The 26,533-nt window shown below is 38.4% G+C and overlaps 1 protein-coding gene across 12 annotated transcripts in view; it reads left to right on the top strand.

The window, feature by feature from the left end:
- Window positions 1-26,084, top strand: part of USP37 (ubiquitin specific peptidase 37) — an 87,225-nt gene extending 61,141 nt beyond the window's left edge. For all 12 annotated transcript variants that reach the window (XM_025278256.3, XM_044937790.2, XM_044937794.2 and 9 more), the window contains 7 exons: window positions 462-717; window positions 11,188-11,354; window positions 13,350-13,410; window positions 17,963-18,078; window positions 20,111-20,180; window positions 20,916-21,054; window positions 21,565-26,084. In XM_025278256.3, coding sequence (XP_025134041.1) covers window positions 462-717; window positions 11,188-11,354; window positions 13,350-13,410; window positions 17,963-18,078; window positions 20,111-20,180; window positions 20,916-21,054; window positions 21,565-21,652 — 897 coding nt within the window. In that variant the 3' untranslated portion in view covers window positions 21,653-26,084. The remainder of the gene's footprint in view (window positions 1-461; window positions 718-11,187; window positions 11,355-13,349; window positions 13,411-17,962; window positions 18,079-20,110; window positions 20,181-20,915; window positions 21,055-21,564) is intronic.
- The last annotated feature ends 449 nt before the right edge of the window (window positions 26,085-26,533 follow it).

Below are 26,533 nucleotides of genomic sequence, written 5' to 3'. Positions count from 1 at the left end.
TATATCTGGAAAAAATATACCAAAAACACTTAAATATCTCTGAGTGGTGGATTTTTGAATGAGTTTATTTTATTATTTTTATGTGTTTTCCAAATGTATACAAAGAGTATACTTAACATTTATTATAATCAAGCAAGTAAACATGTATCTTTATATGTAGTTAATACATAAAAAATTAAAAGAAAATTAGGCTTCCCAGTGACTATTTATTCGTTATTAGTTGTTAAATAACCCAAAACATCAAAGAAAGGAAATTTAGGCAATTCCCTGGCAGATGAGTGGTTAGGTTTCCACGCTTCCACTGCAGAGGGCATGGAACTGAGATCCCACATGCCACGTGGCGCAGCCAGAAAAAGAAAAAGGAAAGGAAACTTCTTAGAAATGAACATATCACTTTAAACTCTAAGATTGCTGTATTTGTAGGCATTCTGTTTTCTTCTAAAAGGAGTTCTATTCTTTAGGATTCAAAATCATGCAGAATAGAACCTGATAAATCTGAATTGGAAAACTCTGGATTTGACGGAATGAGTGAAGAGGAGCTTCTAGCAGCTGTTTTAGAGATAAGTAAAAGAGAAGCTTCACCATCTCTCAGTCATGAAGATGATGAGAAACCAACTAGCAGCCCTGATACTGGATTTGCAGAAGATGATATTCAAGAAATGCCTGAAAATCCAGACTCTGTGGAAACTGAGAAGCCGAAGACAATCACAGAGCCTGGTAGGTTTAAAGATAAACATCTGGTAAATAAGACACAACTGTTTTAAAAGCTTTGTAATAGCAAATGACTTCTACATAATGGGAGATGAGATGGATCTGTATAATAGAGCTATAATATTTTTGTGCTCTTTCTCTTCTTTTTCTAACAGAAATAAGTGAATATTGTGAGTTAGTGTCAGAGGCTAGTGGTAGAGTATTCCTTGTCCCTTTAGGTGTCAGTTCAGTTCAGTCGCCCAGTTGTGTCCAACTCTTTGCGACCCCATGAACCGAAGCACGCCAGGCCTCCCTGTCCATCACCAACTCCCGGAGTTCACCCAAACCCATGTCCATTGAGTCAGTGATGCCATCCAACTATCTCATCCTCTGTCGTCCCCTTCTCCTCCTGCCTTCAGTCTTTCCCAGCATCAGGGTCTTTTCAAATGAGTCAGCTCTTCGCATCAGGTGGCCAAAGTATTGGAGTTGCAGTTTCAAAATCAGTCCTACCAATGAACACCCAGGACTGATCTCCTTTAGGATGAACTGGTTGGATCTCCTTGCAGTCCAAGGGACTCTTAAGAGTCTTCTCCAACACCACAGTTCAAAAGCATCAATGCTTCGGCACTCAGCTTTCTTTATAGTCCAACTCTCACATCCATACATGACTAGAGGAAAAACCATAGCCTTGACTAGATGGACCTGTGTTGACAAAGTAATGTCTCTGCTTTTTAATATGCTGTCTAGGTTGGTCATAACTTTCCTTCCAAGGAGTAAACGTCTTTTAATTTCATGGCTACGATCACCATCTGCAGTGATTATAGAGCCCCCAAAAATAAAGTCAGCCACTGTTTCCCCGTCTATTTGCCATGAAGTGATGGGACCGGATGCCATGATCTTCGTTTTCTGATTGTTGAGCTTTAAGCCAACTTTTTCACTCTCCTCTTTCACTTTCATCAAAAGGCTCTTTAGTTCTTCACTTTCTGCCATAAGGGTGGTGTCATCTGCTTATCTGAGGTTACTGATATTTCTCCCGGCAGTTTTGATTCCAGCTTGTGCTTCTTTCAGCCCAGCATTTCTCATGATGTACTCTGCATATAAGTTAAATAAGCAGGATGACAATATACAGCCTTGATGTACTCCTTTTCCTGTTTGGAACCAGTCTGTTGTTCCATGTACAGTTCTAACTATTGCTTCCTGACCTGCGTACAGGTTTCTCAAGAGGCAGGTCAGGTGGCCTGGTATTCCCATCTCTTTCAGAATTTTCCACAGTTTATTGTGATCCACATAGTCAAAGGCTTTGACATAATCAATAAGGCAGAAATAGATGTTTTTCTGGAACTCTCTTGCTTTTTCCATGATCCAGCGGATGTAGGTGTACATCAAAAGAAATGTTGGTATTCCTGCATTTAAAAATTGTTTGTGTCAATTTTTGGTCACTTTTTTCTTACCACTTCTCTCAGAAATTTGTATAATTCTTTCTTCATTTTTTCATATCTGAACTTATACCAAGTTCTAATGTATAAATCAAGTTCTCCATTCTTCTTTGGGTTCATCCCTTTAAAATGGTGGAAAAACCACTGAACTAAGAGAGCAGGTCTTGGGTGTCTAGTCTTAGCTATACCACCTACTAGTTATAAATTTTTAAATAAGTGATTTAACCCCTTGATAGCTATGAGACATACTTCAGATGGTTGGGGTAAAATGTTAAATAATACATACGTATTATGTTAAGTGCTATACAGATACAAATATTTTTGTGGTAATTATTACTCACATTTTGTTGTTTCTCAAGCTATCACTGCAAACAACAGAACTGAACCTCCTTGCCTTGCGCTACAGGTGTCTTAAGATTTTTAAGTAAAGAATTTTCACTGCCTCTCCTTCTGGCCATGTCTGACTTTTTTCTGCTGGTACTAAATACTAAGGATTTAGTATCTATATCTATATAGCTAGCTAATGTGTGTCAGTATGTCAAGCCTAGGATTTTGGAAGTGAAGACAATACTAGTATATGATAGAATTTTTTTATCTCTTGATGGTAAATATCCTTATGAAGTCCCCTTCTCTTACTAAACTAACAATCACTGCCTTTGGAAGTGAATCAGGATTTCAGTATCACTAAAAGATAAGAACTCTTTTCAAAATAACATATCCTCCATATCATTATCATACGTTAAAAAGTAATAATAATTCTAAGGAATGATCAAATATGATCAAACCCTCCATAAGGTTTTTATTTTGAAAATTTCAAATCCAGAGAGAAGTTGAAAAATAAAATACACACTTTTATACCCTTCACCTAGATTCATTAACATTTTGTAACTTTCTTTTTCTTCTCCCTTCCACACCACCCCCATGTATATATGTAGTTGTGCAATAGTTACCCCAAAATTAGTGCTTTAAAACAGCTATTTTAATATGTCATAATTCTATAGATTGACTGGTCTTTGATGGTAGTTCTTCTGCTCCCTGTATTGTTGACTGGGCAGTAACATTCAAGAAGGCTCACCTTGGCGCCTTGGTGGTATTGGTGAGAAGGATCAGCTGGGATGCCTAGATAGCCTCTCTGTTCTTCTGGTCCCCTTTCCCTGGCCATGTCTCTCCTCCTCTTCTCTTCATCTTTTCCATCCCTTCATATAATCTCAGGGACTCTCCCTTTCCATGTGGTCTCTTCAGTATGGTAGCCAAATGTCTTACACGATAGCTCAGGGCTCCCCAGAACACAAAAGAGGCATCTGCCAGGTCCTTAATGTATGAAGTGAAGTGAAGTCTCTCAGTCGTGTCCAACTCTTTGCTACCCCATGGACTATAGTCTACCAGGCTCCTCCATCCATGGGATTTTCTAGGCAAGAGTACTGGAATGAGTTGCCATTTCCTTCTCCAGGGGATCTTCCTGACCCAGGGATTGAACCCCAGTCTCCCGCATTGCAGGCAGATGCTTTACCCTCTAAGCCACCAGGGAAGCCCTTAATGTATAGGCTCAAAATTAGGACAGAATCAGTTCTGTCACATTTTCTTAAAGCACTCACAGGATCTGCAAGTGTTCACTGTGAGTTGGACTACACAGAGTTAGAATACCTATATGCATGGTTCATTGGATGCCATCTTTGGAGAATGAGCATGCACACACTCTTCTTTTTAATAGAACTATTTGAAATTGCAAGTATCATAACACTTTACCCTGAAACACTTCAACCTGACTCTCCTAAGAACATGCAAATTTTCTTATGTAACAGTTAGCATACCTAAGAATGTTAAGAGTGATTCCATATATAATTCCATATATAGAGATCCCACATATACGTTTTCCCATTGATCTGTAACGTATTTTTTACACTTTGAAAAAAAAACTCAAATCCAAAGCTTACCCATTGCATTTTGTTGTTAGGTCCCTTTAGTCTCTAGTCAAGGCCAATTTTTCTTTGAAAAGCTCCCATTATGAATTGTCCTACTATTCTTTAACAGCTGTTTTGGATTCTTCTGCACCCCCCTCCACCCCCCCCCCACTTCATACCCTGAAACATCAGAGCATGGAGATGGGATCATTTTTCTCCTTGTTTCCCATTGCCAATTCCAACTGCTTGTCTCCTTTCATCCTAAAAAACATTCCTGCTCGTTTGAAGCATGTAACTTCTGACTTTGCCATATTATCTCTTTCTATAGCTATCTTTTACCTTCCAATCATTCCACTCCCATCAGCATTCTTAGGGCTTTCAGCATCCTCCTAAACGTCCGTATCAACCACCTGGTTTCTCAGTTCCTAATCTGAATTCCAAAGAACTTTTCTTTTTCCCCATCTTGACAACTGACGAAACTCAAACCAGTAGTTCTCACAGTATATCTCCAGGCTATCAGTATCATGTAGGAACTTGCTGGAAATGCCATTCTTGATCCCCACCCCTCACCTAATGAATGAGAAACTCTGGATGTTGGGGCTCAGCATTCTGTCTTTTGATTCCAGTTGATTCTGATGCCAAAGTTTGAGAACTATCTCCCTAGATTTTGTCATCATCAGTAACTGTATCACCTTTGAAATACTAATTTCAAATATCTTTCTCTAACCCATTTCTCCTCCTAGCTCAAGTAATGTCATTCTTCTATTCTCTTTATTTCTTGGCAAAGAATGTTCAAATTACCACACAGTTGCACTCATTTCACGTTAGCAAAGTAATGCTCAAAATTCTCCAAGCTAGGCTTCAACAGTACGTGAACTGAGAACTTCCAAATGTTCAAACTGGATTTCGAAATGGTAGAGGAACCAGAGATCAAATTGCCAACATCTGTTGAATCATAGAAAATGCAAGAGAATTCCAGAAAAAACATCTGCTTCATTGACTATGCTAAAGCCTTTGACTGTGGATGACAACAAACTGTGGAAAATTCTTAAAGAGATGAGAATACCAGACTACCTTACCTGCCTCCTGGGGAACCTGTATGCAGGTCAAGAAGCAACAGTTAGAACCTGACATGGAACAACAGACTGGTTCCAAACTGAGGAGAGTATATCAAGGCTGTATTGTATATTGTCACCCTGCTTATTTAACTTCTGTGCAGAGTACATCATGCAAAATGCCAGACTGGATGAAGCACAAGCTAGAATCAAGGTTGCCAAGAGAAATATCAATAACCTCAGATATGCAGGTGATAACACCCTTATGGCAGAAAGCAAAGAGGAGCTAAAGACCCTTGAAAGTCAAAGAGGAGAGTGAAAAAGTTGGCTTAAAACTCAACATTCAGAAAACTAAGATCATGGCATCTGGTCCCATCTCTTCATGGCAAATAGATGGGGAAACAGTGACAGACTTTATTTTCTTGGGTTCCAGAATCACTGCAGATGGTGACTGCAGCCATGAAGTTTTAAAAATGCTTGCTCCTTGGAAGAAAAGCTATGACAAACCTAGATAGCATGTTAAAAAGCAGAGATACTACTTTGCCAAAAAGGTCTGTATAGTCAAAGGTATGGTTTTTCTACTAGTCATGTATGGATGTGAGAGTTGGACCATAAGGAAGGCTAAACGCCAAAGAATTGATGCTTTTGAACTGTAATGTTGGAGAAGACTCTTGGGAGTCCCAGTCCATCCTAAAGGAAATCAGTCCTGAATATTTACTGAAAGGACTGATGTTGAAGCTGCAACTCCAATACTTTGGCCACCTGATGTGAAGAGCTGACTTATTTGAAAAGACCCTGATGCTGGGAAAGATTGAAGGCAGGAGGAGAAGGGGACAACAGAAGATCAGATGGTTGGATGGCATCACTGACTCAATGGACATGAGTTTGAGCAGACTCTGGGAGATGGTGAAGGACAAGGAAGCCTGGCATGCTGCAGTCCATGAGGTCACAAAGAGGTCCAAGTCATGTCACAAAGGACACGACTGAGTGACTGAACAACAAAAACTTACTTCAACAATTACCTGATCTCATTAAGACTTCCAGTCTGTTGTCTTCTACTTTTTGGCTCTTCATCACCTCCCTTTTGTTATCACTTCCCTCCCCAGCCTATATGCCATATTCTGATTCTCTTCTCTCTTTCCTCTGTTTGTTCCTATGTTGCCTAATGAAATCCCATTTCGCAGCTCAACCATCTTTTTACTCCATACCTTCACCCAAGCAGCTAAAGATTGCTGGAGAAAAATCACAAAACTGTGATGACTATACTTTCCTCAAATTTACAGCCACATTGTAACATGGGCACTAAATTCTACTTGTCAGTTCTGTTATAGTTCCTTAGTAAATTTCTTTTCTTGGTCTCCATAATGTCTTAAATCTATAGTTCTCCTTCCACATATGATCTGGGCTCACAACTTAGCTGTAGGTCTTTCAAAGAAAATAGATGCAATCAGATGAAAGCTGTGCCTTCATCTTTGTTATGGAGGAAATGTCCTTATTCTTATTTAAGGCCAGTCCCTTCATTCATTCATATCCAGGATCTCATCTACTTGTGCCTTCTAAAGACTGTGTTGAAATTATACTGTTATGTTATACTGTTTCTCTTATGCATCTTTTCTAAATCACTCTGTTGTTTCTTAATATTACCCATTTTAAAGAACCTTATTATGACCTTGTGTTTCCCTATAGCTGTTGCCCCTTTTGTTTGCTCCCCTCCCGGAAAAATCCTTTGAAAGAGTCGTTTTAACCATTCTCTCTTTTTTCTTACCATCTCCCATTCTCTTGTCTACGCTCTCAAAATGGGCTTTAAAACTCCACCACTCCACTAAAATGTATCAAGTTTATAGTAGCAATATTTCATAAACTCCACCACTCCCTCCTTAACATTTAAAGCTTTATAAACTTTTTTCTATAAACTACTCTTGCCTGGTTTTTTCTTCCTACTAAACCAACCATTCATCCTAGGGTTTTTTTGGTTTTGATTTTGCTTTCCTCATCAGAACTGTAACTGTTGGAATATTCCCAGAACACTATCCTTAGCTATCTTTTTTTCTAAAGCTCTCTCTCTAAGTGATCTTACATGTTCCCATAACCTCACATACTGATGGAATATCAAATTCATATCCTTGCCTAGATCTCTCCCCTAAGCTTTAAACTTACATATTTAAATGCCTACTTGAAATGTCCATTTGGTTGACTGATTTTTAGCTGCCACCCCCACCCCAGTAACCTTGTACCATATCAGCAAGTGGTATCACCATCCACCGTTTTTTGGTTCAAGCCAAAAATATATCTCCCTTGGTTTTTTTTGTTGGTTTGTTTATACCTCATATTCAGTCCGTCAATAGGTCTAGTCTACTATACCTCCAAAATATATCCTGAATCCAGTCACTTATCAACATCTTCATAACTATAACTCTAGTCTTCCAACTCTCACTTGGGCCACTACAGTTGATTCCTAATGTCTCTTCCTTCACTCTCACCCCACTACAGACCTTCTTTCATGAGCAGAGCTGCCAGCGTAATCTTTCTGAAGCATAAATCATACATTACCCTTCTGCCTTGAACTTACTGTGATTTCCCATTACACTTAATCCAGGCTTCTCACTATGGCCTGTCTTCACCTTTGCCCCTCTTTCACTCTGCTGTTTTAGCCATACTAATATTCTCTCTGTGTGTCCCTCATGCTAAGCTCATTTTCATCTCCAAGCCTTTGCACTTTAGCTCCTTCAGGGAAAGGGTCATCTTGCCTTAATTATCACTATATCCTCAGCTTCTTTAGCAGTACCTGGCACCTAGCTTGATTCTCAGTAAATATTTGGAGTGCGTCACATTGCTCATCTCTTGAATCAACTGAAGAGGGAAAGAAAGACTGGTTAAGTAAGATTTCACTGTTAACCAAAGACGGGGGGAGAGTGTGTGTGCCAAGGTCCAGATGTGAGAAAGGCCATGGTAAGTTAATGAACCTTAAAAGTTCAGAATGATCTGCATGGCTAGAACATTAGTGTTGAGGGGGAAAAAGCAAAAGATGAGCCCAGAGAGTTACACAGACTCCAGTTTTTACCTGGCCTAAAATCATGTTTAGAAGTTTGGACTTTTATTTCAAAAGCATTAGGAAGTTATTGAATAATTTTAAGCAAAAGGTATTTGATAAAGATTTGTATTTGAAAAAGATAATTCACTGCAGTGTAGTGCATAATTTAAAGAAGAACCAAAGCATCCTGTGAGAACTGTTAGAAAGTTACTACAGTAGCCCAAACCAAAAGTTAATGTACCCTGAAGCAACATTTGGCATTGGAAAAAAAATAACAGTTGATGGATTTGAGAGAGAGATGGGAAATAACACTTTATCTAATATGAGTGGGTAAATGAGAAGTCAGAATGACTCCCAGATTTCTGTCTTAAAAAAAAAACTGGGTGGACACTTATCCCTTGACTGAAATACAGAATGTAGAAAAGAAGCAGCAGCTTTCATTTGGGATGGGAGAAGCAGCAGATGATCTACTTAGTATAAGAATGTTGAGTTTTTATCACATGCACCCCCTCTGATCCACTGTGCCAGTTCCTTTAAAGTTTGTTTTTTATCTCATAGTCTTATTTGTTTCTAGATCTAAACTGTTTTTTGTATCCATCTGATAATCTTGTTCTGAAGACAGATGTATATTGAGCTTTTTAGCTTCTCAAAGTTTCTTACACCTGTTTGCTATCACATGCATTAATTGCTAGTGTAATTCTAGGATTGTATGAGATATATTGGTACATTGAGTGCTGAAAATTATTGGTTAAGAATTGTGCCTCTGTCACCTATTTTTATGAGTATGTTTTGAATAAAAGTAATAATGTTCATCTTATTTCCTAAAATAGCAGCCTCAACTCCCAAATCTTTTTTCCACTTGAAGTGCTTAACATCAACTAACTTTGAATGTCTCGGTTCCAAATTTCCAGAATTTAACTCTCTGGTTAACTCTCTCAGATATTCATTCCTGGTCCAGTAAGCTAAGGCCAAAGGGACAGGCAGGATTTTATATGCTTCAGAGCCACCCCTTCTAGGCTTTGGAAATGATTGTTTCTCCAAAAATGGAGGAGTTAAAAAAATTTTTTTTAATTGGAATCATACTGCTTTTTGCACTTAATATATCCTGAGTTTCTTTTAATGAATATTCAGAATTAGTTTTAATGGTAAATATTCAGTCACTTGCTGCTGTTGCTAAGTCACTTCAGTCGTGTCCGACCCTGTGCGACCCCATAGACGGCAGCCCACCAGGCTCCTCTGTCCCTGGGATTCTCCAGGCAAGAACACTGGAGTGGGTTGCCATTTCCTTCTCCAATGCATGCATGCATGCTAAGTCGCTGCAGTTGTGTCCAACTCTTTGTGACCCTATGGACAGCAGCCCACCAGGCTCCTCTGTCCCCAGGATTCTCTAGGCAAGAATGCTGGATTGGGTTGCTATTTCTTTCTCTAATTCAGTCAGTAAGTCAGTTCAACTAAAAAATGACTAGTTGCTGATTTAGTCTAAAACCAAGATGTTGTAAGCTTCTGAGTTGTCTGTATTATGGAAAAGTATTTACCATTTCCAATGGTTCCAATGCAGTATTGGGGCAGGTAAAGAGCACACACTAATTTTAAAACAGTCTATATGAAATAAGCCTGTAAAGTCAAAATTCTTACTGACTGGCTAAACTTTTTTTTATGAGAACTTCCTTAACTTGTTGAGGTGAAAGTTTTTGCTTTGGTAAAATGTTTGAGAAGGGAAAGAGGGAAGGAGGTTCCTTGCTTTTCTCCCCACTCTTACCTGTATTAAAAATTACAATGAAATTTCAGGTAACCAGAATAAAATTATACCTATACTGTTTATTCTGGCTAACACTAGAATAAGGAGAAAGTATATAATAGATGCTAATTGTCCAGTGGTGATGAATGGGTGCTCTACTGGCTATCCTCCAATCCATGTAAGTATAAGGAGTTCTGCTACTAGAACTCAGAACATGCACTGACTGAATGGTCGGAACATCATACTTCGTTGTTTGGACGTATGAGGCAGTGGCATTAGCGATGCTGCTGCTGCTAAGTCACTTCAGTCGTGTCCAACTCTGTGCGACCCCATAGATGGCAGCCCACCAGGCTCCCCTGTCCCTCGGATTCTCCAGGCAAGAACACTGGAGTGGGTTGCCATTTCTTTCTCCAATACATGAAAGTGAAAAGTGAAAGTGAAGTCGCTCAGTAGTATCCGACTCTTCATGACCCCATGGACTGCAGCCTGCCAGGCTCCTCCATCCATGGGATTTTCCAGGCAAGAGTACTGGAGTGGGGTGCCATTGCCTTATCTGGGTATTAGCACTAGGAGGCTCTAATCTAGAAATTGAGAATGAACAGAAAAAAATGAAGGATTAATCTTTTTCTTATCTCCATGGGTAAATGTTTTAAACATAATATGTTGTCATATACTTGTATGGTACATGAACTGTTTATTACGTATTTTATGTAGCTCTTTTATTTAGAATATGCACAAGGCTCATAGGATTGTTAATGTAAAAACACTCATGATATACAATGTAGTAAGGGAAAATCTCAATAATTAGCCTAATCATTCTATCCTAATTCTTACTTTATTTACCCTAAACAATACTTTATTTCTAGTAATTTGTCATGTGACATAACCTATGAATATGGCTATTTTTTGTCTCTATCCTTAACCACGGTGCTTCTAATGATTGGTTAAGGTTCAGAACCATTACTGTAGGTCACTGGTTCTCAACTGAGGGCAGTTTTGTTCCCCAGGGGACATTTAACAGTGTTACTTTTGGTTGTCACAACTAGGGAGGGTGGGGTTGCTACTGGCATCTAGTAGGTAGAGGTCAAGGATATTGCTAAATATTATACAGCATACAGGGGAGCCCTCTCCCCATCCAGACAAAAATCCCACCCAAAGTGCCAATAGTACTGAGATAGGGAAGCCCTGATCTAGATATAGCAAGGGGAGATTGTATGTCCCAAGCAAGTTATGTCTGGGATTAGGATACATTACTCTGAATAATACATATTACTCTAGTGCAGAGATTTCAGCTTATAAGAGAATTTCCCAGTGATGTTCTCTTCTGCTTCCTCAGATCCTGCAAGTTTTACTGAGATAACTAAAGACTGTGATGAAAATAAAGAGAACAAAACTCCAGAAGGATCTCAAGGAGAGGTTGATTGGCTCCAGCAGTATGATATGGAGCGTGAGAGGGAGGAACAAGAGCTTCAGCAGGCATTGGCTCAGAGCCTCCAGGAGCAAGTAAGAAATATCTCCATATCTGTCTTTTCCAAGAGATAGAGCAATAATAATAGTAAAAAACATTTGTTAAGCACTTTATGTCAGGCATTGTTCCAGGTGATTTACATACAGTAAATCACTGAGCCACCTAAACAAACTAAACTTGCTTTGGGCCTTTTCCTTAGGTTTGAAACAATTACTGATTTTTTTTTTCTTTTAATCCAAGTGGCAACAAAATGTCTTGTTGGTTACCTTCTATTACAATGACTTGTTGCGTGCTAAAGCAAGATGGATTATTGGAGATCATTCCTAATCCAGTTTTATTTTGTAAGCAGTTAAAACAGCCAATATGCGATCATGATTTTATCATTAATATTTTAAGGCAAAGAATATCGGGTCTTAATTTTAACTGCATTTTATCTGGGGAGCTTTAAAAAGAATACTGATGCCGGGGTTGTTCTTTCCCTCAGAAATTCTGATATAATTGATCTCAGATGTGGTCTGGGTGATTAGATTTCTTTCTTCTTTTTTATTTTCCTAAACTTCCAGCAATGATTCTAATGTGCAGGCAGTGTGGAGAACTGCTGCTTTAAAACTGTTTCAGAACCAGCTGTTCTGTATCCTTTTATTTATAAAAAGTACCTCCCTAATTGCCTTGTCATCAAAAATATATATATATGTCAAACTGTTTTACAGATTGTGAATAGTAATCATTTCTTTCAGAAAACTTACTTTCAGTGGAAAAGAAATTTTATTTCTTAGCAATAGTTCCTCATAGGGCATGCGTGCGTGCTCAGGCATGTCCAACTCTGCAACCCTGTGGACAGTAGCCCCCCAGGCTCCTATGTCCATAGGATTCCCCAGGCAAGAATACTGGGGTGGGTTGCCCTTTGCAGAAAAGGAGAAAAGAAGGAAAAAGAAAATATTTTAGCAACCTTCCTTTTCACAAAGACATACTTTTCTTGTCAACTGACCTGGTTAAAATTGTCTTCTTTTTCTCAGATGTGAGGATTAGGAGATGAAGGTTTCTTTAGTTGGCACACCTTCTTGTTTAGTTGCTAAGTTGTGCACACAACTTTCTGCAACCCCTGGACTGTAGCTCCCGGGACTCCTCTGTCCATGGGATATCCCAGGCTAAAACACTGGAATGAGTTGCCATTCCCTTCTCCAGGGGATATTCCCAACCCAGGGGTTGAACCTATGTCTCCTGTGTTGGCAGGCAGATTCTTTACTGCTGAGCCACCAGGGAAGCCCTGCATAATTCTATTAATTACTAAAAGAGAGTCCTTTACCATCTTGTCTCAATGTAGACTTTATATACTTGGATAAATTTAAGTAATCATATTTCCTCTTAGAGAACACCTCTGTGACTTTCTTGAACACAGTATTATTGCTCCTAGGACTATAATGCAGAATAGCTCATTCTAAGCTTCTTACATATTTAGCTTTAAAAACAAGTCTAGAATTGACAAAAGTATAAAAACAGTTTTATACTTTTTTCATTAATCATGCATCCTTTGTAAATGATCTTTTCTCTCAAGATGAAAGGGAAAATTTGTAGTTAACATTTTCCTATTCCTTTTTATAATTAGTATCTAGTTGAGACATTTTCAGAGGTAATTTTTTTTTTCTTTAAAGAAAACCTCAGATATATTAGAAAAGCATAGAAATCTATTAATAGTATTTTGTGGAAATTTTGTTTTACCTTGTTGTCATAGATGTAGGCTCAGTGATGTGGTAGAGCCAGCTCCCTGTCAGCCTAAGAGAGCCCACTATACATAGCTCTTCCCAAATCTGCAGAGTTACATTGGTAGCTTAAAACTGGCCATAGTAGGAAGACGGTTTTGGAAAAAGTAAAGAACTTCTCCATCTCTCTCAAGAGGTCATATTCTAAACATTCATAATTTTATAGAAAGCATTATTAGCAAATACGTTCAGAGCAGCTGACTTTATCCTTATTAAGTAAGTTTAATCAGTACTTCTTTAAATACCTTAGTTTTGTCCTTGTTCCTTTAGGAGGCTTGGGAACAGAAAGAAGATGATGACCTCAAAAGAGCTACAGAGTTAAGTCTTCAAGGTATGGAGATTACTTTAATTACATTTTTTTTTTTTTTTTTGGTATGATGAAATGTATCACACACAGGAGTATATCAAATGTTTTTGTCATTTTTAATAACAATAACAAATTTGAACACCTCCCAGGTAAAGAAATAGAACCTTAGAAGTTACTTGTATACCCCTTCCCTCCCTCCCGGAGGAAACCAAACACTCAAACATAATTTTCTCATCTCTTTAGTTTTCCATCTTTTTATTATTTTTCTCTACTCTGTGGAAAGTTTCTCCAACATTATCACCAACTTAAAATTTTTTTTAGTATTTTATGTCTATTATATTTCTAATTTTCAAGAACTGGTTTGTGATTGCTACATTTTATAAGATTTTGGGGTAGGGTGGTTCATGAAAGCAATACCATCTCAACTCTGAGGATATTAAACATAGTTCATTTTTTGTGTGTATTTGATGTTTTCATCTCCCTGAGTAGATCTCTTTTCTCCATTTTGCTCTGTCCTATGTGTTTATTTTTGTCTTTATATTCCGTGTTAGAGCCTTTCCTCAGTTATCTAGTAATCCTCAGTCTCTAGTGATCCTTGGCTGTCAATTCATGATTAAGACTAGGGAACTAAAGACTTCCTGGTGGTCCATTGGTTAAGATTCTGCCTGCCAATACAGGGGACACAGGTTCAATCCCTGGTCCAGGGAGATCCCACATGTTATGGAGGAACTAAGCCTGTGCACCACACCTACTGAGCCTACACTATAGCCTGAGAGCCGTGAACAAGAGAAGCCACTGCAGTGAGAAGCCCATGCACCACAACAAAGAATAGCCCCAGCTCACCGCAGCTAGAGAAAGCCCACGCACAGCAGTGAAGACTCAGCACAGCCAAAAAATAAATAAATAAATCTTTTTTATTAAAAAAAGGGTAAGGGACTAAAAAGATTATTGGAAGCTCTGAGTATATGAATAGCTAGAGCTTGTCAACTTTGAGTTTTATAGGATTTTGCTATTTAGGGGATGGTATTAATATTTTAGGCCTCCTCTTGGGCTGGTTAGATTCCTAAAGAAAGTGTTCTAGTTTTATGCCTTTGCCTAAAGGTAAAAGATGTTGCTGCCAGAGTTCTGGAAGCAAAGTATAGGAATAGGGCCTGCTGCGGGTCAGGGTGGGAGTTACATCTTTGAATATGCACACTGTGGACTCCTCCCATTTTCGGTATGGTAGTCCCTTGTGTCTGGAATCCCCCAATCCAGAGACTGTTTTACCAACTCTCCAGAGAGCAAAGCTCTAGACTTCTGTCATTGGCTAGCAGCATAAAGTAGGGCGCAGGGGTGGCTCTAGGAGTCTGTAACTCAAACAGCTTTTCCCTAATCCTTATTTTTATCCTCTTCTTAGCCTCCAATTTCAGAGGTACCTGGTATTTCCAAGTTGTGTCTTTTGAAGACCCTGTGATATAAATTGGATTGGTTCTCAACTTTTGCATTACTGACTTAGGTTTTGGCTTTGACTATCTTAGGTCTGCTAAGTCTGTCACCCCTGTACATTCCAGCTTCCAGAATTTTGATGCTATAATCTCTTCCTGTTCTTCCCATTCTTAAGTATTCATGACTTTTAAACAAGCATAAAACAAGCCTTTGTTTCTGTACAAATGCTCCTGGGATTTTTTATTTGAAGCCATTAGTAAAGATGGATTCTTCCAGTGCAAGCACATCATTAAGGAGGGGAAAAAAAATGGATCTTGGATTTATTTATCTATTTAGTGTATTTTAGGTAAAACTTAGTTCAATGTTGAATTTCCATTATTTTTGTTCAAAGTATGATTTAATATTGAAGAAAATGAAAGGATGTTGATTTTTTTATGGTCTCTTTTCTATGAGATATTTTATGTTTGCTGGTGGCACCTATAATATGCAACAGATGTGTTAAATCTAACATATACATATGGGTATTCAGTGAATCTGAATGGTCTAACATATTTTTATTATATGTTAGAACAAATTATATTCTAGACAAATAATTTATATATGTCTGACTCTACACATGGACATCACCAGATGGTCAACACTGAAATCAGATTGATTATATTCTTTGCAGCCAAAGATGGAGAAGCTCTATACAGTCAGCAAAAACAAGACCAGGAGCTGACTGTGGCTCAGATCATGAACTCCTTATTGCCAAATTCAGACTTAAATTGAAGAAAGTAGGGAAAACCACTAGACCATTCAGGCATGACCTAAATCAAATTCCTTATGATTATACAGTGGAAATGAGAAATAGATTTAAGGGACTAGATCTGATAGATAGAGTGCCTGATCTATGGATGGAGATTTGTGACATTGTACAGGAGACAGGGATCAAGACCATCCCCATGGAAAAGAAATGCAAAAAAGCAAAATGGCTGTTTGAGGAGGCCTTACAAATAGCTGTGAAAAGAAGAGAAGCAAAAAGCAAAGGAGAAAAGGAAAGATATAAGCATCTGAATGCAGAGTTCCAAAGAATAGCAAGGAGAGATAAGAAAGCATTCCTCAGCGATCAATGCAAAGAAATAGAGGAAAACAACAGAATGGGAAAGACTAGAGATCTCTTCAAGAAAATTAGAGATACCAAAGGAACATTTCATGCAAAGATGGTCTTGATAGAGGACAGAAATGGTATGGACCTAACAGAAGCAGAAGATACTAAGAAAAGGTGGCAAGAATACACAGAAGAACTGCACAAAAAAGATCTTCATGACCAAGATAATCATGGTGGTGTGATCACTCACCTAGAGCCAGACATCCTGGAATGTGAAGTCAAGTGGGCCTTAGAAAGCATCACTGTGAACAAAGCTAGTGGAGGTGATGGAATTCCAGTTGAGCTATTTCATATCCTGGAAGATGATGCTGTGAAAGTGTTGCACTCAATATGCCAGCACATTTGGAAAACTCAGCAGTGGCCACAGGACTGGAAAAGGTCAGTTTTCATTCCAATCCCAAAGAAAGGCAATGCCAAAGAATGCTCAAACTACCGCACAATTGTACTCATCTCACACGCTAGTAAAGTAATACTCAAAATTCTCCAAGCCAGGCTTCAGCAATACGTGAACCGTGAACTTCCAGATATTCAAGCTGGTTTTAGAAAAGACAGAGGAACCAGAGATCAAATTGCCAACATGCGCTGGATCATGGAAAAAGCAAGAGAGTTCCAGAAAAACATCTATTTCTGCTTTATTGATTATGCCAAAGTCTTTGACTGTGTGGATCACAATAAACTGTGGAAAATTCTGAAAGAGATGGGGATACCAGGCCACCTGACCTGCCTCTTGAGAAACCTATATGCAGGTCAGGAAGCAATAGTTAGAACTGGACATGGAACAACAGACTGGTTCCAAATAGGAAAAGGAGTACGTCAAGGCTGTATATTGTCACCCTGCTTAATTAACTTCTCTAAAGAGTACATCATGAAAAACACTGGGCTGGAAGAAGCACAAGCTGGAATCAAGATTGCCAGGAGAAATATCAATAACCTGAGATATGTAGATGACACCACCCTTATGGCAGAAAGGGAAGAGGAACTAAAAAGCCTCTTGATGAAAGTGAAAGAGGAGAGTGAAAAAGTTGGCTTAAAGCTCAACATTCAGAAAATGAAGATCATGGCATCCGGTCCCATCACTTCATGGGAAATAGATGGGGAAACAGTGGAAACAGTGTCAGACGTTATTTTTTGGGGGGCTCCAAAATCACTGCAGATGGTGATTGCAGCCATGAAATTAAAAGATGCTTACTCCTTGGAAGGAAAGTTATGACCAACCTAGATAGCATATTGAAAAGCAGAGACGTTACTTTGCCAGCAAAGGTCTGTCTAGTCAAGGCTATGGTTTTTCCAGTGGTCATGTATGGATGTGAGAGTTGGACTATAAAGAAAGCTGAGCGCCGAAGAATTGATGCTTTTGAACTGTGGTGTTGGAGGAGACTCTAGAGTCCCTTGGACTGCAAGGAGATCCAACCAGTCCCTCCTAAAGGAGATCAGCCCTGGGTGTTCTTTGGAAGGAATGATGCTAAAGCTGAAACTCCAGTACTTTGGCCACCTCATGCGAAGAGATGACTCATTGGAAAAGACTCTGATGCTGGGAGGGATTGGGGGCAGGAGGAGAAGGGGATGACAGAGGATGAGATGGCTGGATGGCATCACCGACTCGATGCACGTGAATTTGGGTGAACTCTGGGAGTTGGTGATGGACAGGGAGGCCTGGCGTGCTGCGATTCATGGGGTCGCAAAGAGTCAGACACGACTGAGTGACTGAACTGAACTGAACAAATTATATTCTCTTTTTCAGTTTCATTCCTTTCTTAAGAGTATTGTCCTCTTTGATATACATATGTTTAAAACAAAGGGAAACATTTCTTTTACAGATAACTGGTGCCTGAATTGTTATTCCCTAAAGTAGGCTGGGTGAGTTGGAACCCTAATAATAATATGTCTTTTGTTTCTTAGGATAATAAAATATGTACTTCCAGATGTATTTCCTTTTCCCAACTGTCTCTCTTTGTGTCTATTCTGAGAGCTTTTACAAGACTTTGTCTTTGTGTTCTTTAGAGTTTAACAACTCTTTTGTGGATTCATTGGGCTCTGATGAGGACTCTGGAAATGAAGATGTTTTAGATATGGAGTACACAGAAGCTGAAGCTGAGGAACTGAAAAGAAATGCTGAGGTGAGTGACATATTCCTTTTGTAAAACAACTGGTCACGTTATCAATACTCCTCCTCCTGCTCCTTATCTTCAAAGGACTCGGTCATTGTCCATTGCAGGTTCATTTCTGCCCCTTTGGCAGCCATCAAATGGTCCTCACTTTTCTCTTGAGCTTTACTTCTCATTACTTACACAGAATATTCAAAACAAAATGAAAGAGAAAAACAAACAAACAAAAAAAACAGAAATACATCCTTGACAGCCTTATGTACATGTTCCGTTCAGTTGAGTCGCTCAGTCATGTCCGACTCTTTGCTACCCCATGAATTGCAGCACACCAGGCCTCCCTGTCCATTACCAACTCCCGGAGTTCACTCAAACTCATGTCCATCGAGTTGGTGTTGCCATCCAGCCATTTAGGTAATAACTTAGTAATAGCTCTCAAAGTTACATATATGTTAAATCACCTTCAGTTTTACCAAAACTATTTTTTTTTTAATTTTATTTTATTTTTAAACTTTACATAATTGTATTGGTTTTGCCACATATCAAAATGAATCCGCCACAGGTATACATGTGTTACCCATCCTGAACCCTCCTCCCTCCTCCCTCCCCGTACCATCCCTCTGGGTCGTCCCAGTGAAGGTTAAATACTAAAACTAGTTGTTACTCAGTGAAACCTGTTGAATTAATAACTTTTAACTAGAGCACTTGGAATCTTTTTTTAACCCCTTTTCCCCTAAATAATTGCTCTTTTCCCATTTTCCAATTTTTTTTAATAATTTTAATTACCCAGATCCCACTGTTCTTACTTCTGTTTATTTTATTTAATTTTTAGCTAACACTGAGCATTTAAATTTTCTTTTTTCATTATAATATCAAGGAACTGTGTATGATTATAATGTTTTCTATATTTAGGATTTTCTTCTTTAAGGAAATCCTCAGAAATAAATTACTGCATCAGAGTATTTGAACATTTTAATTGTTTCTGTCTTCAGTTCAGTTCAGTTGCTCAGTCGTGTTCAACTCTTTATGACCCCATGAATTGCAGCACGCCAGGCCTCCCTATCCATCACCAACTCCCGGAGTTCACTCAAACTCATGTCCATTGAGCCGGTGATGTCATCCAGCCATCTCATCCTCTGTCATCCCCTTCTCCTCCTGCCCCCAATCCCTCCCAGCATCAGAGTCTTTTCCAATGAGTCATCTCTTCGCATGAGGTGGCCAAAGTACTGGAGTTTCAGCTTTAGCATCATTCCTTCCAAAGAACACCCAGGACTGATCTCCTTCAGAATGGACTGGTTGGATCTCCTTGCAGTCCAAGGGACTCTCAAGAGTTTTCTCCAATACCACAGTTCAAAAGCATCAGTTCTTCAGCGTTCAGCTTTCTTCACAGTCCAATTCTCACATCCATACTTGACTACCTATAGCTATATTTCTTTCCAATTTTTTCCCAAAATTATGTTGTATAGTAATGCCTAAAGTGCATGAATATCACTTTTCAGTTTTATTTTCTTTTCCTTAAAATATTTAAAATGTAAAAGTTTATAATCCCTACAACAATATAGCAACTCTTTTCATTATTTTCATTCTGTTTTTTAGTACTTAACCATTAACATTATCTATTCATAGAGATCTGTAGTTATATTGTGTATGCTCATGTAGGTTTTAAAAACAAGTTAACATTTTGCTGAACCATGGTTTTTTTTTTTTTCTTTAAATAACTGAATAATATTGAACTGTGTTGAAATACCTGTAACCTTTATTACTGGATGTATTTTTAGTTCCAGTTATTCATTATTATAGATAATACTACAGTGAATAGTTTTATACATATATACATTTTCTTCTTTTTAATTATTTTCTTAGAATAAATTCTTAGTTGGGAGTATAATTCTTGGGTCAAAGGACATGAACAGTACCAACCACTGAGTTTTTTATTGAATCTAACCCCTCACACATTGAAACTTCCCCATGTCAGCTCTGATAATAAATTGTGTTTTGCTTTTATACAAATTAAGAGTTAAAAGTCATGCCCACTTCTGTTTTCCAGACAGGAAATCTTCCTCATTCCTATCGGCTCATCAGTGTTGTCAGTCACATTGGTAGCACTTCGTCTTCAGGTAAACGGACATTAGGATTTCAGCATTTTATAAATGGACCAGTTAGCATTTACTCCTTATTGAGTTTCTCTGAGCCTAGCTTTGTGAGGTGTGAGTTGAATGCATCACAGAAAACTTTGAACCCTGGGGGCCCCTTCTCAGAGCCTTAGCCAAGAGGCAGACTGCTGAGGAGGAAAGAACGCCAGCTTTGAGATTGGGCCCAAGTCCACATAAGTGACCCCAGCCCAGGGTCATCCTGGGGTGCCATGAGGCACCAGAGCAAAGGTGTGTCACTTGCAGGAGGTGCGCAATAAATCAATCTTTTGAGAAAAAAGAAAAACTTTGAAATATTTTCTTTTATCACATTGTATGTGTTAATAGGTGCAGCTGTTCTGATTTCTCTATTCACAAATGACCCAGATTTTCCTAAGCAAAATACATGTATCAAAAAAGTTGTCCTGGCATAGCATATTTGCCCCTTTCTGTTTAGTCGCTCAGTCGTGTCTGACTCTTTGCAACCCCATGAACTATAGCTCGTCAGACTCCTCTGTCCATAGGATTCTCCAGGCAAGAATACTGGAGTGGGTTGCCATTTCCTTCTCCAGTATTCCCCCCTTAAATTTCTGTAATTTTTTAATGGGTTTTAGAAATATTGTTGGAAGTAAGGTGAAATGAGGTTGACTGTTTCTGCCATTTCCTATACCTGAGAATAATTCAATATTTTATTTTTAAAAATTTAATTTTTATTTCTTTCAGGTCACTACATTAGTGATGTGTACGACATTAAGAAGCAGGCATGGTTTACATATAATGACCTAGAGGTATCTAAAATCCAAGAGGCTTCTGTGCAGAGCGATCGAGATCGGAGTGGCTACATCTTCTTTTATATGCACAAGTAAGAAGCGTTGCCCAGTCTGAAGTTTTTGGCTAAAAATCTCCTAAACTCTTTTCTTTTTCCTTTAAGGATAAAATGTACCCATCAGTTAAATTGGTTGACAATTTATTATTTTTATTAGGGCTCATATCTTGATATTTCCAAAATGATGTTTCTCTTAACTCAGCATTTATTACTCATCTCACAGTAAAATGTAGATATAGAGCTTAAGAGCTTATTATGATGGAAGCTGTCCTGTTATTGTCTTGCATTATATCAGCTAGAAGATCTGAGTTCCATAGATGGGAAATACATAGCCTTTCTATCAAAGCTAGCTGTTGCCATTCCCCCCTAAGTATTTTCAAGAATCAGCACATGGGGTTAAGATGATAATAAAATGAATGAGCTGCTTATGTAATACAATTTAGGCATCAAATGGGATAATGCGGGCTTTATCTATGTCTATTTTTCTGTCTGTCCTTGTATTTGCTCATTGAATTTCCTGTTTAATTTTTTTTGTTTTATTTTAAGGGAGATATTTGATGAGCTGCTGGAAACAGAAAAGAACTCTCAGGCACTTAACCTGGAAGTGGGGAAGACCACTCGTCAGGTTTCATGAGGAACAAACCCCTGGGTTGGCAGTGTGCACTGCATATTCTTTCTTACTGCCACCCACTTCTCTTTCCTCTGCCTGAGAAGAATTTGGAACTCTACTTGATGCGGGAGCAACAAACAGCTCAGGGCCAAACCAAAAGACGAGAACTGCAATTATGCGGAACGCTCCATATTAATTGTTTTATGGAAACTGGTCTCACATCTGTAGCTGATTATCCTTTTTTTTCTCCTACAAGAGTGGCACTTCCTTTTGTCTTAGGAATACATGTTGTAAATATATATATATATGTACATACACACATATTTGTGGAATGAATGGAGCCTTAAACAGTTAGAATAGGCCACCAGAGTATGCCTGCTCAAAATTAATAGCACAGCAGTTTGGAAAAGAAAAGTTGTCAAAGAGTCCATTCACCTGAGAAATGTATGCAGATATACATATCATTTGGCATTTAGCTTTTATGTTCCTTCAGTGATTTCACTCAAGTCTGATCTTTCATGTGTGTTTCTTATTAGTACACTGGAAAGCCAGCTCCCCATGTTACACTAATGACAGTTTGTCCTCCTGGCAAAGGAGGGGCATTTCTGCCATCTGACTTGAGGAGCTTTTATAAAAAAATATATATTTCATGGATTTGTAATGCTTTTGCTGTTTACATGCAGTCCCAAGAAATGGATTTTTGGTGCTTTGGAATGTGCTGTGTTGCCACATTTGATATTCATTGTACACTTTGTTTTCTTTCAAAAGAATCTTCACACAGTATGTTCATTGTGTATCATCTGTATTATTGTGGTGAAGATAGAATCTTTTGTTTTTCTTCTGTGTCATTCTTCCATGGAGCAAGCATTACCCTAACAGACTGAAGAAAAACTGTAAGAGGTAGGAAAGTGATGTCCCAGTTGGGACTCCCCAACAAGAATACCTAAGGAAAATGAAGAATACTAGCATCTCTGTCTCCCAGACATAGAGAGGTCAGGAGGAGTATTCTTGTGTTCAAGCTGAAACTCTGGACCACTAAAGCTGAAAGCCCTGCTGCAAAGGTGAAATTGAGCGCGTGAGCTGCGGGAAAAGCTTAACCATTAATCATTTGCCTTGCTATTCAAACAGGGTGGGAATTAAAATGTGATAGGTTTAGGTAATTCCAGAAGCTAACGAATAACAAAGGTGCATAATAGATTTATTACTTTTTAGGTGCTTTGAGTTGAGGTCAAATAGGGGTGCAACATTTAAGTGAGTTATATCACTCAGCTGACATAACCTGCTTGGTTAAGCAGCTTGTGAAACCATATAAAGAATGAGTTTGAGAGTAGAATTCTCTGTTCCTAAAATAATTTTGTGAGCCCAGGAATCATTAGGATCACACAGAGTTAAGTATAGCAAAATGAAACCTTCAACATTTTCTTTCATTTTTAAGCCCATCATCACAGAAAATGTAACATCTTTTCTAGAAGATTGCCTTAAGAGAGCTCCAGCCCTACTCCTGAAACTTGGATATGGGAAAAAAAAAAAAAAGAAACTTGGATATGTTCTGACATAGTAACCTGTTCTAAAATGCTGAATCTTTCTATTGTAAGTGGCCCCAGCACTTTTGCTTAACTACTGATGAAAGCTTTGTCTCCTACCTGTCAATGTAGTGAATGTTGCTGAATGGTGTGGTGGTAGGATATGCAGGAGCAGTATAGAGCAGGGGAAAATACTTGTTTAAAAAGCTAGCTTTTAAAATTTTGTTTCCACTAGGGAGGCTTTTTTTTTCCCCTTGGGGAAAAAACTGTTTTCTCATATATGAGTGAAGTGGTAATCAAATTCTTTAGTTATTTATTACTTCTCTGTGTCTATACTTGAGAGTTTGAGAGAGGTGCTTTTAAAAATGGGAATGATTTGACGTTAGTGGGTGCATTTAGGGCATTTAAACAAATAGAAGTGATGCCGTAAGCCCAGGTTGCCCGTGAAGTATCTTTGTTTGACTTGCTTTTCGTAGCTTGTGTGTATGGTTTTGAAGTACACTTGGCTTAAACCTAATTTAATTTGCTCTTCATGTCTCGGGCAGGACTTATTAGATCAAACTAGGAGATGAGTTATCTCACTGCTCGTATACTTGCATGTTTGGGACTTGAAGTTTCCTTGATACATCTGTTGTTTTGGCCTGGTCAGCCTTCCTTTCTCCCTTCACTCCTTCAACTATTACCCCTTTCACTACTAAGTTAATTTCTCATTTTGGTTCCGTGAAGGGTTAATGACTACAGATGGAAAGCTCAGCCAGACCATATTGATGGGGTTTGTTTTTTGTTTTTTTGAGCTGACAGTATTTATTTTAAAATTACCGGTAGATTATATTTTTTGTGCAGTTTGCTCAGAATCAGGAGATGGGGCACTTGACATGTTAGTGCCAGAAAGGGACAAAGTAGATAAGGACAGAGTGCTTCAGTTCCAGGCAGCTTGCACAATAACTAATATTCTATTGAAAATACCAAATACGGTTACATTACTTTAAATGACTTTGAATTGAAACTTGACAGTACTTAATTTTACACACAGTTCATCTTAATTGGAATATTTTGAACGGGAAAATGAAACTAAAATTCAAACATTAATTCTTACCACCTAGTATTACTACAAAGGATTGGGAAGTTGCATGTGGCCAGATGTTACTATCATTTTAGAAGTCCAAACTATAATTTAGGCCTACAGGAAGATAGATTCTGTTGTGTTGGGAATATGTATGTGTGTACAAACTCTGAAGTTTTGTCTCAGCAAAATAGAATAAGAAGCAAATCCATGAATTATTCTTCTATTTGTATTTTGATTCCAAGAGCTACTTGTTTACTTGCCGTGGTCTGTTAATTTCAGACCTAACTTAATGGCTCAATAACAAATGTAAATATGTTTACATTTTAAGAAGTATACAGTGATACTTAAAGATCAGTTCATTAACTCTGGGAGGCAAGTACTAGATATTTATTTCTCTCCTTGATCAAGTGTAAAATTCTTCTAAAAGAAAAACTTGTAAGACCTCAGCAAGTGAATTCATGAATTTACTTATTCTTCCATACTGCAGTTACCATTATGTATCTATATAAATACAGCTCTACACATGTACAGCTGAATATGTAGTTATATAATGAAAACTATTTGGAAACACCTAAATTAAAGAGATTCTTGGCAGTTTCTCATATGTAATTGAGCATGACGAGTGTAGAGAGAGCATGGGGGTTGGAGACAGGGAAAGAAAAGGTACTTTGTAAACTCATTTGTGATCTACTAGAAAGAGATTATACTAAATAAAAATTACCCTTCTTCCCCTTTCTTCTCTGTCCTCTGGAGTAACTATAGTGGATGCTCTTAGTACTTTTTGCCTTGTTTAAGTGATTCCCCTGAAGTGGTCTTTTATTTTAAGTCAGGGAAGCAGAGCTGGATCTCCAAGTGGATCCTGTATACACATGGAGATTTTCAGAAAAGTCACCAGCAACCCAATACTAGATGCAAGTCACATAAAAGTATCCCCCCCAAAACAGATACATCTTTTTCTTTCTCCCCATCTTGCTTTACACCAAATAATGATCTTTAAATTGTGTACAAAAACTAAACAGATTTCTTCCCTCTTAACATCTTTCTGATGTGTTACTTCAGAATTCTAATTTTGTCTCTATCCGTGTCTTATTAACATCTGAAAAATATATATATATATATTTTATTGGAAGACAATAGTTTGTTAGGCCTTGAGAATTTTGTGACAGATTTCTTTTGCTGTGTCTCACCACGACCACTGACTCCTTTATGGCATGCTTTGATTACTAAACTTCAGACAGACTCTTTTGTTGTATCACATATATTTATACACAGTAAATTTTCCTTTCCGTGTGTGCTATGTATCTGAGGTTTTGAAGTTTAAAAAATGTGCCAGTATGGATATAAGCAGTTGATTTCAGTCATTTGGACTTAAGAAGTGCAGGGGTTTGAAGTAGATGTCCACTGCTGTCTGAATAGAGTAGATGAGGGTCTGGATCAGGGTCCAATGCCAAAACGAGCAGTCATCTGAACTGGTCTGTCTCAAGAACAGAGGGGTGGAAGAGAGACACACCTCGTCTTTAGGTTTACCCCCACTCTTTTTTCCTTCCATCTCCAACTTCTCTGACCTATCTCAGTGTTGTTTATGCTACGGAGAGGAGAACAGAAGTAAGCTTCTTCATCTTTATCTAGTTGAGCCACTACCAGGCAAACCTGGCAGCTTTGGCCACATTATTTGTGAGGTGATTTTCTTTGTGTTCAGAGTGACTTTTGATTCTGATTCATTATTTTGTATGGAGCGGCACTTTATCTGTGTTTTAGCAGAACTGTTCCTCTGTACCCCTTACGGTTTTTTCTTATTTTTTTGTTTACCTTTTAAATTATGCATAGAGTTTTTTTGTGTGTGAAATTAAAGCCTTTATTAACCTTGTGTTGTTCGACTGTTTATTTCTGAGGACACATTCTTGCAGACACCTAACCAGTTGTTGAAGTTGTGAAAATCACATTCTATTGGTCTTCTGACTTGGACTTTGAAGCAACACTGTTGTACCTTAAAGGGAGTGGGACCGCACACCGAGTATGGCTGAGTCAGCACCAACCTTCTCTGAGGAGCCTGTGAAGCTCTGCAGAGGTTGTGCATAACAGTTTTTAAATCCAACATTGGCCTAAACTCTGTTCTTCCTTTGCCTTACTATTAAGAGTATCAGGGAGAAGGTGAAATAGTGTTGGCATTTCATACTTGCTGTTAGACCCCTAGCCCAGGCCCAGTGGGTATGTGTTTCTCACTGGGTACTGGTTAGTGAGTGTTGTGGAACCTCCTAAATAGGGCCATCACCTGGACCATTCAGCTCTTCCAAAGAACAAGTCCCTTTAACTTAT

Source organism: Bubalus bubalis, chromosome 2, assembly GCF_019923935.1.
Source record: "Bubalus bubalis isolate 160015118507 breed Murrah chromosome 2, NDDB_SH_1, whole genome shotgun sequence".
NCBI classification, from domain to species: domain Eukaryota; kingdom Metazoa; phylum Chordata; class Mammalia; order Artiodactyla; family Bovidae; genus Bubalus; species Bubalus bubalis.
Note: the sequence above shows the minus strand (reverse complement) of the source record. Positions and strands in the feature narration are given on the sequence as shown.